A 15,809-nucleotide genomic window follows, 5' to 3' on the forward strand; every position below is an offset into this window, starting at 1 on the left:
ATCAGTAAAAAATATCACAATCATAAATTATTACAAAAAAAAACAATTTACACAGTTTTACAGGGGAAGGGAAGTCGCAGGGAACCAAACTGGTTATCGAGCAGCGACACCCAAATGTTTTGGACGTTGCTGTATTATGCGACTTTATTACACGCTTTACGCTCAGAAGGAAGCTCTGTGAAAGCAGCCTTTAATGAGTTTGACAAATCGAAATATTTCAGGTTTCAGCATTGCCCATTCAATTTATCACACTCTGTAGTGGTGGGCATGGGAGTGGAATCTGAAGCTTCTATTTCCTTGTTTATTTTCGTAACAATGACCAATCACTAATAAGTCAACAATAACGTAACAATTGCAATTTTGTGCAGCCGCTCAAGATGCTTTTCCCGCCCAGACATATATTCAGCATGATTGTGAATGTTGCCTCATTTTCATGGGTTTGTGTGTTATTTTCGGTTTTCTGTTGTTTTAAAAAAAAGTACCTAAACTCATATCTCTGGTCGTAATATTTCATTTGCCCATATTTTCTATTCCAAATTTAATATTGAATGATCGCAAACCCAACCATGAAAACAAATTTCACTCAAGTTTGTTACATCGTCTTTAATTAACTGCTTGCCGAGATTAACACTTTGGAAACTAATCATATTTGTTAGTGTTTAATCGGACATTCACTACAAAATATTTTGATCAAAACAACAGGCCTGTTTCATAATTTCACTGCCGGTGCATGATCCATATTGTTGCGTATTGTGGGTTCGCAGGGGTAAAAGATGGGAATCACTGTTCTAGGTTCTATCAGGAACAATTTCTTAAAATTCCTGAAAAACCTGCGGTAGGTTTAAATTATCTACCGAAATTTTGAGCGGCACATGGTTAAATATTTCAAAGAAAAATTATGTCTTGCGTTATGTAAACCAGTTAAGCGCCATCTTTCCAAAACAGTCCTGAATTATGCATCAAAAATTTTGCAATACTAAATATAAGCAGAGTCAATGGTTTGAGTAACATCCCTGCAGTTAAGACCAACGCTTAATAAATAAAATTTCTAAATTATTCAATAATGTTTTTTTTTCATTTGTATAAAGTTTTTAAGAAAATTACGAATGTGAAAAATATTTAATTGGCTGAGCTCGAGTTCCAACAAGACATCACAAGTCTTCTAATCTGACATGAAAGATATGCTTATTTAACCACGTGTTTATATTTCCTGTCTCTCTGTATTAATTATCTAATAAAATTGGAAAAAAATAGAGTTAGATATAGAGTTAGTATTATTGTTCCACTTTCTGCTCCACAATGTCAGATGGACAAAATTTTTGATAGGTTTTCTAATCTGCCTGTCAAAGTACCTGAAGTATTCAAGGGAAATATCAAAGTAGCAAACCAACCTATATGCATCCCAACCATGACCTATATATCAATTCATAAATATTACATAATAACAACATGTATCATTCCAGATCGACAGCTTGAATCTGAGTTCGAACAATGTCAGCAAACTCGGAGATGAAGGATTATCTACAATCAGTGAAATTGTTCGTAAATGCCAGGTTAAAAAATTGTACATGTGGTTTTGCATCTTCAACAATGATCGGTTGGAGAAATTCAAAGCATTGATTGATGTTACTGGGGTTGAGTTCGATGGCTTCTAGTGAGTCACAGACGCCGTATCCGAGGATGATCCTATTGGAGTATTTGAATAAAAATTATATTAGTTCCACATTTCTTCAGTTTGTCTGTCTGAGATAATCACTTTTCGTTTTGTTTCAAAATTTTCGAGCAATTTGTTTTTAATTATTTTTTTCAATTCTGTCTATAATATTTAGCAAGTAGGGTCTGTTTATCGCATTATGTCTTATGGAAATTTCTTTTGATTTTCATTTTATTTTATCAAATATTTCAGTCAGGGATAACTAATATTTAACTAGTTGCATACAATAAACAATGGAATAACTATTATCTACAAACTGGCTATTTGACCAGACATTTTATGCCCACGGATTGCCGTGTTAGACTATTAATGCTTTTATATTTTCGTAAGTATGAAAATACGAATCGAAAATTAATTATCAAGCATTTTATCACACATTTTATGTCAACAGATGGCCGTGAAATTTTAGAGTAGTAGGCTGGCTAATGCTTTTATTTTTAACCATGAGTTATGTTGAAAAAAGCTAAATTAGTACGGCAAGGCATGCTGGTATCGGTCATAGATTTGAATATTTTGCTCAACAGAAAATCGTCCTAATAAAAATTTAATACTTTCAAATATTTGCCAAAAAGCGGAAAAAGTATAAATTATATTTTCAATAAATCAACTTGTTTTTTCCGACTTGCGACAATTTATTGGGTATCGTAACAATTGCAGCTTTACATAATTTTCAAATTTTCGACGTAATGCAAATGAATGCGTAACGAAAACACTGTTGCTGAAGAGGCAACTAGCAAAAATAATAAAATACCATTGGGCGCTAAACATAGAGTAGCAACCGAATGCTGGGTGTACACTTGACATAAATGATGTTCCCCAATATATTTACCAATGCCAATAAAAGTACTTTATTAGATGGAACCATTTTTGAACAAAGATGTAACATCTGTTCCTCAAGGCTGGTTTCAAGCCGATTTGGCCGCTTTTATCAAATTGGGCCCCGCACCCTGCGCTAGTTTTTTTCTGTATTATTTATCTGTATTATGAGGTACAAAATACTGCTGAAAACGTAAAATAGAAAGTGAAATAATCTTTTTCATAATCTTAATTTGCTATGAATGGTAAATTTATTAAATTATCGTTCTGTCGCCATTAGCAATTAAAAGACTCAACAGTTTGTCAATGCCTTCTATAGAAAGCAAAATTGCTGAAGCTGTTGATTTTAAATGAATTTGCTGATAAAATGGCTAGAAAAGTATTTTTCTGAAAGAGTATAATGAAATCGCCTATTTTGCATTTCTTGATATTAAAAGTAAAACAATAAAAACATCCTATTACCTTAAATTTGTTTTATAGCAAGTATTAAATGTTTATTTTTTTTATATATAAAGACCCATAAATTCTAATATGAAGAGTAGGAGGTCTGCCATCAGATTTCTAATTGGGCCCCGCAGTTTCTAGCACAGGCCTCGCTCTTTCGCTGTCTACAAGAATTCTTTGTCTTACCGTTATGACTTCAACCCGATATAATTTTGGGAATTATCCAGCACTCAACTCTGTGCTATCACACTGCTTTTTTTCAAATGTTTATACAAAATTTATTTTAATAGGTTCACTTTTCTCCCCAATTCGCAACGGAACTTAATTATACGAAAACCTGCAATTGCCAAACCAACTACAGCTTTGCTCTCTCAAGTTACTATATTAGTACAATATACAAGCATAGCCTTCTATTGTTCATACGCGCTTGCATTTTTTCAAGTACAATTCTGCACTCCAAAGATAAAATTATGCGTGAGAGGATTGCTGGGCTCCTCGCCACCGTAGGGTGGTTCGCGTAACCGCTGGTCGGTTACGGCTCCCTCCGCCATAGAGTCCATGCAGCTCAAACAAATAACTGGCTAACTAATCCCAGCATGGACTGGTAATTAGACTGAAGGCTTTATGATTAAGCCGTCTTGTCGACTTCCACCACAGTCCCCCCCTCCCCCTCAGAATAACACGTGGGCCACATACATATAACTGGGTGAAAGTGCGGGCCACACCCATGCAGGAAAACTTTTGTTTTTTATTTAACTTTTGGCAATATTAGTAGTTTTAGTCCTTACATAAGTGATGATTCAAAATGCATAAATTTCTAAAGAAAATTGCTATTCACACTTAATGTCACACCACACCGACTTTGAACGAATTATGTCGGAAATTTGCAGCTGACTTTTCCCGACTACCAAATTTGCCTTAATGGAAGTGCTAGCAATTTGAAGTCCATTTTCCAAGTGTTTGTCTTTCAAACCGATCGACAGAACCCTTTCATGATGCCCATTTTAGAACAAAATTGTTCGCACAAATTTGTTGAGCCAAAAGGTGCCATTTTTGAATTCTAAAACGTAGAAAGTTATCTTGGTTGAGGTGTTTTCAGTTAAAATGCTAACATTCATTTTCAAATACTAATTCTAGGCAAGATTTACCAAATTATTGACTGATTGCTGAAACTAAACCTCATTTAGCTTCTGTATCTTTCAATGGTAAAATTTTTCAAACTGCTTTTTCATTTTTTAGGGTTAGGTTAGGTTAATTGCCTTTCTTACTAATTTATTGTCATCCGTTCGTCACTTTCCTTAAATCGCTCGCTGCTCGGCAAGTCATAGCTTTGTGAATCGCGATGTTCGCTTCACAGAATCTAGCTGGTAGGGCATTATAACGTCATAAATATAGATAATAAATTGGACTCGGGTATAGTAGGCTTTGCGACGCAAGAAGGATTAAAATTGCTCGCATGTATCAGATTAAACAACATTTCAAAACCTTGTTTCGCTTCGCGTACCGCCACAATTCCAAAATTGGAACGCACAGTTTTTCCTTGAGGACAGTATTTCGCCCGCGGGCCGCAGTTTGCACTCCCATGCTCTAGTCGATAATATGATAATCACTAAATATTCTCTGATTACCCAATGCGGGTTCGCATAACATGCGGGTTAATTATCTGCGAGAGGATTCCTGGCCTCTCGAAGCTGCCGGGTGGTTCATGTGCCGCTAGTTGATTATGGTTCCCTCTATCATTATGTATGTGTATATAAAGCAAGTAACATGCCAAATAATCTCTCACCGTTTTGTCTGATAGGGACGAGAATTGTTGAGACATCTCATCGGTTTCCATCTCCCCCGGGATAAATATGAAAATACTGTCTTATGAGCGAGTCTGGTGAAATGCCATCTGAACAAGCGCCATATAAGTCGTAACTCGTATTATTTCGAAACAATACAATAAATTTGAAAAAAAGTCGTAATATTCTACGTTAAGCGATAAATTGCGGACACCGAAAACACTTGGTGTAGCGATGATGGAGGAAACCTTAAACCAGTGGTCGGCAACCTTTTCCAAGTGACGAACCGGTAAAGCCTGACCAAAATTTTGGCGGACCACCTTTACAAACGGACTAAGCCTATGCAATACATTATACGCATTAGGAAATTTTTGTTGACAATATACTAAATACGACGGTGATGCTATTCAGTGCGATTTGTTGGCTGGCGATTAACTGTTCCCATATTGGAGATATGGCCGAAATTGACACACGTAACGTGTTTTCTACATCCGGACTACTTCGTTATTTCGTTCTTGTAGTTATCAATATTGAAAACCAGGCCTCACATAAATAAGATTTCGGGAAAGGTAACAATGCCTGTACCCCTTCTGACTCTGTATTGATTGATGTTTGTTTTGCCATAACTAATTTTTTTACCCGATGTGCTAACTTAATAATTATCCGGATTCTGAAGTATAGAATTAGCACTGACTAGGCATGATCGGTTAGCTACGAGCCAGTAATGGAGTAGTCACGTTCTTAGCGAAAATTATTTTGTTGGAGATATCTTATACGGACTGATGAAAGACACTCTTATACGGGCGCAGTGGAAACAATTGACCCAGCATTATTGCGACCTACTGACATGGCAATTGTTTGTGAAGTCAGAAATGCTGCTGAAATACATCGTGTTTGTCCGGTTGGCTGTTGGGTGCTGTTTTTAGTCGTAGGTTTTGTGGTTAGATTGTAGAGGTTTTAAATTGGCCTTGTCCGTTTTTTTGTCACCTCTCTGCGGACCAGCGATGGGTCGCGGCCAGATAGTTGCCGACCACTGCTTCAAACCACCATCGGTTACGTGAACCACCCTATGCTGAACTTTTTGCCACCGTAGGGTAGTTCAGGTAATCGCTTACAGCTTCTTCCGCCATCAAGTCCATGCATCGGAAAACAAATAACTGCCTAAATATTTCCATACCCCGACATGGAATTATAACCGGACGAGAGAGATTTATATTTATAATTACAAACAATGTCAACATCATGATACATTTGGAGCAACAGAAAATATATTTTAATTTGACAATAATTGGTTGATCATTATTTGAGGGTCAGTATGCAAGACCGGTTAGGACACCGAGGCTCCTGGCCCGTACTGTATTATATACTATATAAGAAATCAATCAGATATAGCAGGGATGTGCAAACTGCGACCCACAAATAAAAATTGTGCGTCCCGCGGAGAGAGCAATTCCAATCTTATTGCATCGCAAAGCCTATAGCAGTAGGCTACCTGAGTGCCACTGTCATATTAGCAAAATTAGCTAGCAAAATCCCGTTGCAAAATACACGTTATAAAAACGTGTTTCTCACTCAAATCGTTTAGTCGGTGTGAAAATAAATTTGAATAGCAGTTTCAATTTATGAGTCTCAACTCGCCATTTCTGCAAGGACCCCTAACCGTGCCGTAAGATCAATAACAAAAGGAAATAATTTTTTGTGCTTGCAACTACAGTAGAAACTTTACCTACGAAATTAATTCGTTCCGGAAGCACCTTCGTACAAAATGTCATAAGTAGAGACGCACACTACCTGTAAATAACCTTTTCCGTTCTAAGCCCCGAAAAAAAATAAGACATAATATTTGTATAAATTATAATAACGGTTAAAACCAGTGGTGGGATTCAGCCGGTTCGCACAGGTTCTATAGAACCGTCTCACGGAATTTTATGAGATCAGCGAACCGGTTAGCATTACTGGTTACTATCAATGTTCTGTTTGTAACAGAGCCGGCTGAAAAATATGATTTCGCAATTTTTCCTTGAAGCCCGCGGGCTGCAGCTTGCACACCCCTCTAGTCGATAATATGATATCCTCTGATTACCCAACGCAGGTTCGCATCCCGTGTAGGTTAATTATTTGCGAGAGGATTGCTGGCCTCTCGAAGCCGCAGGGTGGTTCATGTGCCGCTAGTTGATTATGGTTCCCTCTATCAAACAAGTATGTGTATATAAAACAAGTAATCTCTCACCGTTTTGTCTGATAAGGACGAGAGTTGTTGAGACATCTCATCGGTTTCCATCTCCCCCGGGATAAATATGAAAATACTGTCTAATGAGCGAGTCTAGTGAAATGCCACCAGAATGAGCGCCATATAAGTCGCAACTTGTATTATTTCGAAACAATACAATAAAAAAAAAAAAATCGTAATATTCTACGTTAAGCGATAAATTCCGGACACCGAAAACACTAGGTCAAGCGATGATGGAGGAAACCTTAACCCAGTGGTCGGCAACTTTTTCCAAGTGACGCACCGGTAAAGCCTGACCAAAATTTTGGCGGACCACCTTTACACAAACGGACTAAGCCTATGCAATAAATTATACGCATTAGGGAATTTATGTTGACAATATACTAAATACGACGGCGATGCTATTTAGTGCGATATCTGCATTTGTTGGCTTACCTATTCCCATATTGGAGATATGGCCGAAATTGATTTAAATTCGTCTCAATATGTGTCACATTACTCTTGTTGCTCAATTGTTAGTTACAACAAGTTAAAATGTTTTATAATTGGTATAATATAAAATGTAATCTGTCAACCTTTTTTATGCCAGGAGAGTTGTTTCGATTTAGTGACCGTATGGTCCTTCCAACCTCCTATCAATTCCGTTGTTAGTCGATTTATTCTTCTTTTACTTATCGAATGTTGTTGTTTGTGTTTAATTTATTGGCTAATGACTGGATGATGAATAAACTTCTATCTATCTATCTATCTATCTATCAATATTGAAAACCAGGCCTCACATTAATAAGATTTCGGGAAAGGTAACAACGCCTGTACCCCTTCTGACTCTGTATTGATTGATGTTTGTATTGCCATAAGTAATTTTTTTACCCGATGTGCTAACTTTATAATTATCCGGATTCTGAAGTATAGAATTAGCACTGACTAGGCATGACCGGTTAGCTACGAGCTAGTAGTGCAGTAGTCACGTTCTTAGCGATAATTATTTTGTTGGAGATATCTTATACGGACTGATGAAAGACACTCTTATACGGGCGCAGTGGAAACAACTGACCCAGCATTATTGCGGCATACTGACATGGTAATTGTTTGTGAAGTCAGACATGCTGCTCAAGTGCGTTGTGTTTGTCTGGTTTGCTGTTGGGTGCTGTTTTTAGTCGTAGGGTTTGTGGTTAGATTGTAGAGGTTTTATTACGGCCTTGTCCGTTTATGTGTCACCTCTCTGCGGACCAGCGATGGGCCGCGGCCCAGTGGTTGCCGACCACTGTTTCAAACCACCATCGGTTACGTGAACCACCTTATGCTGAACTCTTTGCCATCGTGGGGTGGTTCAGGTACCCGCTGGTCTGTTACGGCTTCTTCCGTCACCATGTCCAACATGGACTGGTAAATGGAATGATAACCAGACGAGAGAGAGTTATATTTATTATTACAAACAATGTCATCATCATGATACATTTGGAGCAACAGAAAAAATAATTTGATTTAACAACAAGAGAGCTATGCTCAAATATATGGACACGTAGAGTCACATAATTTTAATGACGTCATAGCGAAAAAGAAATAGCCTTCTAGAGAAAATTTTTATCTTTAACCACTGAAAATTTCAAAGCAATTGGTCCAGTATTCGAAGAGTAAAGCGACTTTTTAAAAACGTGTCAAAGAACAAGAACAACAACATAATATTGAAACGATCGTTATGTCCACTACGTGTCCAATAATTGGTTGATCATTATTTTGAGGGTCAGTATGCAAGACCGGTTAGGTCACCGAGGCTCCTGGCCCGTAGTGCATTATATACTATATAATCAATCAGATATAGCATGGATGTGCAAACTGCGGCCCGCAAATAAGAATTGTGCGGTCCGCGGAGTGCCAATTTTGAATGGTGTGCCCGCGAAAAGAGTTTTTAGTTTTGTTAATCTGGTGTGTGAGAGCAATTCCAATCTCATTGCGTCGCAAAGCCTATAGTAGCGCCTGCGTGCCACTGTCATATTAGCAAAACTAGCTAGCAAAATCCTGTTGAAAAAGACACGTTATAGAAACGTGTTTCTCATTCAAATCGTTTAGTCGGTGTGAAAATAAATTTGAAAAGCAGTTTTCAATTTATAAGTTTTAACTCGCCATTTCTGCAAGGACCCATAACAGTGCCGTGAGATCAATATCGAAAGGAAACACTTTTTTGTGCTTGCAACTTCAGTAGAAACTTTACCTACGAAATTAATTCGTCCCGGAAGCACCTCCGTAGGTACAAAATTCCATACATAAGTAGGGACGCACACTACCTGTCAATAACTTATTCCGTTCTAAGCCCCGAAAAAACTCGAACATTATATTTGTATAAATTATAATAACGGTTAAAACCCGTAACACATACATGTTAGAATCGGATTACTACATGCTAAATAGAAAGGTACACATGGAAAGAAGTAAGAACAGAGAAATAACGAATGAAAACTACGAACTATATACCTATAGACTCGGGTGAGCAAACTTTTTTGGCTGGCGTGCCAAAATCGGCTTAATTTAAAGAAAAAATTGTTCCTCGTGCCAACCAAAATTAAAAACAATGCTTTGCGCAAGATACACAATAATAAACCTTCTAAACATGTACAGACAGATTCACTAATTGGGAAAATATCACTCCAACAAATAGATTTGATTACTTTTCTTATTCCATATCAGTGAGACTACTCTTATTACGAGACTCAATAAAGTTTATAACTGAGAACCAAGATTCACAACCATATATAGATGAAAACATGTAGGGTAATGCAGTTGCAAAGTTTTTGAGACATCAACAATTTTCGGGAATGGCATCCCAATAACGGAATAGTTCGTTTTTTGCACTTCTCTCTCGTATTCCCTTTCCTGATCGCTTATATATCATTAGAAATCAATTTATAACAGTAAGTTAGCAAGTAACTCTAGCCAACATGAGCTTTACAACTTCATAAATCAAGCAGAAATGGAGAAAACGGCGGCACAGACGCACTATTCAGGAGTGGGCAACCTTTCGACTAAATTTAACGACAAAAATATTCCGCGTGCAAACTAAAATCAAAAACAATTTTTGCTACTTTCGAAGCAAAAATAAATACACAATAATAAATCTTTAATACATGTACAGACAGATTCACTATTCGGGAAAATATCAGTCCGACAAATAGATTTGATTATTTTCTTGTTCTATATCAGTGAGACTTCTGCGGCTGCATTACCGTTGATAGAAATTTTACATTTGATTTATATTTTGTAACAACATTCAAAGAAATACACGAACTACTGGTTTCATCTTTCAGGCTACTCCTATTATGAGACCTAATAAAGTTCATAACTAAAAACCAAGTTTCACAAGCCTATGTAGATCAAAACATAGAGAGTAATACAGTTGCAAAGTTTTTAGGACACAAAAAAGGTTCGGGAATGGCATACCTATCACGCGATAGTTCGTTTTCTGCACTCCTGTCTTTTATTCCCTTCCCTGATCGTTTATTTTTCTTTCAAAATCAATTCATATATCATACAGTGAGTAAGCAAGTAACTCTAACCAACATAACCTGTATCCTACAACTTCATAAACCAAGCAGAAATGACGAGGGTGGCACAAACGAACTACATTTTGTTTTAGGGCAGTTGTCGGGAACCCATGGCTCGCGAGCCATATATGTCTCTTTTGGTGACGACATATGGCTCCCAGAGAATTTGATATTCCAAGAATGAGCTAATTATTTTTACCAGATATCAAACTATATATATATAGCTAAATGTGGGATAACATTAGCCATTACGTTTAAGAACATGCTATGTTATAATGTTATGTGAGAGAAGTGCCAGATAGACATTACGACAAAACTAAATAATTCTGGAACATATTTTGTGAAATCACCAAGCGATTTAAAGTTGGTAAACGAAGCGAAAAGCATCCCGTCCGTTCGTACTGTTTATTTGTAATATTTAGGTTTACCATACGTCCCGCTTTAGGCGGGACAGTTCCGCCTTTCAGCGTTTTGTCCCGCCGTCCCGATAAGTCAGCCAAAAGTCCCGCTTTTCCAGCATAATACACAAACATGTTCTCGTTGCTGTTGTTTCTTTGTGGCGCAGCGCTAGCCTACTTACTGAAGGCGAATGCGTTCGTTTCCCACTGATTTCCATTGATGGCAGACATATCGCATGTAAAACCAATACTAATTAGTCTAAATTCGAATTATTTGTACCGGTATCGTTAACGTCAATTCCTTTCTATTTTTCGAACTGAACCCGATATTTTGACAGAGAATATGCGCATGAAATTTTGATCACAATATGGTCAATAAAGACAGCCGAGACAGCTTTAAATGTAGGAATGTAGGCCTATGTATTAAAATCGGAAAATGTGAAGTTATAAAATCACAGCTAAGGGGTCGTTGTCTTTCGAGGCGTCCCGATTTGAAGTCACAAAAATATGGTAACCCTAGTAATATTTAGATTATTATAAGCAATACGAAGATGCCTAATAGTAAGAAAGGCGATTAGTATCGTGGATTTCAACATGTGTTGCATGTGAGCAGTCGTTCAAGGCCATCAGCGACAACTTGCAGCATCAGAAATTACATTAAATGTATCTTGAGGCACTGTATGTGTTGACTTTTGAGTGAAAATTTAGGACATGATTAGGGAATAAAAATTCCGTATGGCTCGCACGAAAATGCAATTGAAAATATGTAACTTTTATGGCTCTCTTGGCAAAAAAGGTTCCCGACCCCTGTTCTAAGGTCTAGACCAGTGCTCCGCAACCTTTTTAACTTGCGGCTCACTTATAAAACTTGCCAAATTCGACGGCACACCACAACATACGAAAAAAACAAGGTGTAACTTTGTTTTATGTTCATGTTTCAATCAGAGATTTGTGGTTGTTTTAATGAGCACAATCGCTATATATTAGGATCAATACGTGAAAGAGCAACTCGAAGTTCGCCGTCAACATCTTTTATGCAGGATCGTTTATCGTTTTTGATCAGTAATAAAGAGGAAAAGCTTTGTTCGCACATATAAGATGTGCAAAACTGGAGCAATATTTCAGTAGCCGCATTGGAAATGTGCGCTTATATTCTTCTTTTATTAAAATTCAAACACATCAAGTGCAATTTCGCTGAGTTTCAGTCTTAGCGTTCTGTCACATTTCAGCACTAGTTGAGAAAGGATTTCGGATCCAGTCGTATCGTTCATTGCGAAAAAGTACCAGTACTTATCTTTGCTGTATTAAAGTTAAGTACTTTTTCGCCAAATTTGACACGAAACCGTATTTCGTCTTTAAGTGGCGCATATATGTTCACTCGGAACCATAGCTTCATTTGAAAGTTGCTCCCCACAAATAACGCAGACTGGTTTTGGAGCATCTTTGTTACCACAGCAAGAAAATTCATTTTTAATGTAATCTTCCCTGTATTTCCTTTTGACAAGTTTTTTTTTCAACGTTGTTTGTGCTAGGTACAATATGTTGCTCAGTATCAGATGTTTCGGATGTTCTTTTTAAAAATTTATCCATTTAGTTAAACTTTTACGTTCCTTGACTTTTTTAATCAAAGACCACTGGACAAGCACTGATTCTGCAAACTCACACTTCAGTTTTATTTATTTTCGATTACTACACGACTACACGTGTTAGGTTTTAGCCTCGACAATAGGCATTACAATATATCTGCTTGACGTATAGGCCTATTCCTTGTTACGTCACAAATGCACAGTGTCAGGAATTTGACTTGGTGTCGCTCAAGCTAACGTAGAAGCATGTTAACTTTACGTTAGTAGAGTAGAGTAGTAGACTAACGCAAAATTAACAAAGGATAAAAAATGTTGTATAAAAGGAGAGAAAAGTTGCAATTCCTGTGCGGCACACCTGGTATCGTCTTACGGCACACCGGTGCACCGCGGCACACCGGTTGCGGGGCACTGGTCTAGACAAAATTCACTTATTTGTTACGCCATAATGTACTTCTTTGTAGCCATATGTCATGAAAGAACAAAAGGAAATTAAAATAAAGAACGGATTGTCAACAAACGATAATGAATAAACGAACACATAGTTCCATCAGATAATCCAGAGTCTTGAAACCTTTTATCTGAAAGAGAATGATCTCGTTTCAAGGGCCTCGCTCGCGTGCCGATTAAATGAGCTTGCGTACCAAGTTTGGAACGCGTGCCAGGGGTTGCCAATTCCTGGACTAGACTAAACGAAGACTGCGGAGAATGGGAGGAAGGCGGTAGGAAGAAGTGAGAGCCGGCGGCAGAACGTAATGTACGAAAATGGGCAAACACACATGAAATTCAAAAATATTTTTTCATTGTATCATCGTCTATTCACTGAATTTCGCTAGCAAGATATTGTACGCACCCGCGGGAAACAAACTGGCCAATGGGCGCGACTGCCTTCGAATGCGATAAAAACAATGAAATGAACGTGAATTGTTTTTAATTAACGGCGGCGCTAAAATATTTGCGCCACGAAAAACGATATCCGAAGGTCGCGATATTCTAAATTGAACACCCCTTCTTCAAGCACTGCATCAAATTAACCTAAAATAAACGAATATCACTACACACATTTTCTAGGTTTTCCGTTTTTAATTAGGCCTTTCGTGTGTAGAAAATCTTACGTTGGCCTACGCAATATTTTCACGAGAAGAATTTTCGTAAGTTGGATTTTTATAGCCTTTCGTAGATAGAGCTTCTAAGTGCGGCCCGCGGCTTCACCCATTTGCATCTGGCCCTCCTGTAATAATGGTTGCACACCGCTCAGATGAAGCATCGGCATAAAACGTGAGAGGCCGTGGTTCGCTATATTATTAAGTCATCTTATCAGCTTGCTTCTCTCCTGGGATAAATATGTAAAACCCATCCTGAGTAAATAAAATTGTTAAATATTATTAAAGCGCTTCCAAATTCGCAATCAGCGCTCCCACAGTTATCGCAAACGTCCATCGGAGGGCGTGTTCTCGCACTACGCTGGTTAGGAACGGAGACCGATTTTCTGATATTTTTAATCTGTAATATACCGGTCAGCCGGTACCGTTTCTCAAAAGCGAAGTTGATTTCAATTGAGATAAATATGTGTTATCTTGACTATAATGATCGTTTGACATTTATTGGTACGTAACTCGCACAGTTTGTCAAATAATAGTATACATATTTATTTAAGTCCGTGCTTCCGAATAACAAATAAATACATACCGGTACCGTACCGTACCCACCTTTACACAAACGGACTAAGCCTATTCAATAAATTATACGCATTAGGGAATTTATGTTGACAATATACCAAATACGACGGCGATGCTATTTAGTGCGATATCTGCATTTGTTGGCTGGCGATTAATCTTACCATATTGGAGATATGGCCGAAATTGACACACGTAACGTGTTTTCTACATCCGGACTACTTCGTTATTTCGTTTTTGTACTTATCAATATTGAAAACCAGGCCTCACATTAATAAGATTTTGGGAAAGGTAACAATGCCTGTACCCTTCTGACTCTGTATTGATTGATGTTTGTTTTGCCATAACTAATTTTTTTACCCGATGTGCTAACTTTATAATTATCCGGATTCTGAAGTATAGAATTAGCACTGACTAGGCATGACCGGTTAGCTACGAGCTAGTAGTGGAGTAGTCACGTTCTTAACGAAAATTATTTTGTTGGAGATACGAACTGATGAAAGACACTCTTATACGGGCGCAGTGGAAACAACTGACCCAGCATTATTGCGGCATACTGACATGGTAATTGTTTGTGAAGTCGGACATGCTGCTCAAGTGCGTTGTGTTTGTCTGGTTTGCTGTTGGGTGCTGTTTTTAGTCGTAGGTTTGTGGTTAGATTGTAGAGGTTTTATTATGGCCTTGTCCGTTTTTGTGTCACCTCTCTGCGGACCGGCGATGGGCCGCGGCCCGGTGGTTGCCGACCACTGTTTCAAACGACCATCGGTTACGTGAACCACCCTATGCTGAACTCTTTGCCATCGTGGGGTGGTTCAGGTACCCGCTGGTCTGTTACGGCTTCTTCCGCCATCAAGTCCATGCCTCGGAAAACAAATAACTGGCTAACTATGTCCAACATGGACTGGTAAATGGAATGATAACCGGACGAGAGAGAGTTATATTTAATATTACAAACAATGTCATGATACATTTGGAACAACAGAAAATATAATTTAATTTAACAATAATTGGTTGATCATTATTTTGAGGGTCCGTATGCAAGACCGGTTAGGTCACCGAGGCTCCTGGCCCGTACTGTATTATATACTATATGAGAAATCAATCAGATATAGCAGGGGTGTGCAAACTGCGGCTCGCAAATAAAAATTGTGCGTCCCGCGGAGAAGTGCTAATTTTGAAAGGTATGCCCGCGAAACGAGTTTTTAGTTTTGTTAATCTGGTGTGTGAGAGCAATTCCAATCTCATTGCGTCGCAAAGCCTATAGTAGCGCCTGCGTGCCACTGTCATATTAGCAAAACTAGCTAGCAAAATCCTGTTGAAAAAGACACGTTATAGAAACGTGTTTCTCATTCAAATCGTTTAGTCGGTGTGAAAATAAATTTGAAAAGCAGTTTTCAATTTATAAGTTTTAACTCGCCATTTCTGCAAGGACCCCTAACAGTGCTGTAAGATCAATAACGAAAAAAAAACCAATTTTTTGTGCTTGCAACTTCGGTAAAAACTTTACCTACGAAATTAATTTGTCCCGGAAGTACCTCCGTAGGTACAAAATTCTATACATAAGTAGGGACGCACACTGCCTGTCAATAACCTATTTCGTTCTAAGCCCCGAAAAAACTGGGACA

General features: G+C 38.0%; 1 protein-coding gene across 2 annotated transcripts in view; it reads left to right on the forward strand.

Annotated features, from left to right (window-relative positions):
• Positions 1–15,809, forward strand: part of LOC120339924 (uncharacterized) — a 125,094-nt gene that overhangs the window by 20,786 nt on the left and 88,499 nt on the right. Inside the window, exon 20 of one of the 2 annotated variants that reach the window (XM_078116169.1) lies at positions 1,464–3,560. The exons of the other annotated variant lie outside the window; for it this stretch is intronic. Coding sequence (XP_077972295.1) covers positions 1,464–1,655 — 192 coding nt within the window. The 3' untranslated portion in view covers positions 1,656–3,560. Of the gene's footprint in view, positions 1–1,463; positions 3,561–15,809 lie in introns of those variants that run through there. 2 annotated transcript variants of the gene reach the window in all.

This window comes from Styela clava, chromosome 9 (assembly GCF_964204865.1).
Source record: "Styela clava chromosome 9, kaStyClav1.hap1.2, whole genome shotgun sequence".
In the NCBI taxonomy this organism is placed as follows: domain Eukaryota; kingdom Metazoa; phylum Chordata; class Ascidiacea; order Stolidobranchia; family Styelidae; genus Styela; species Styela clava.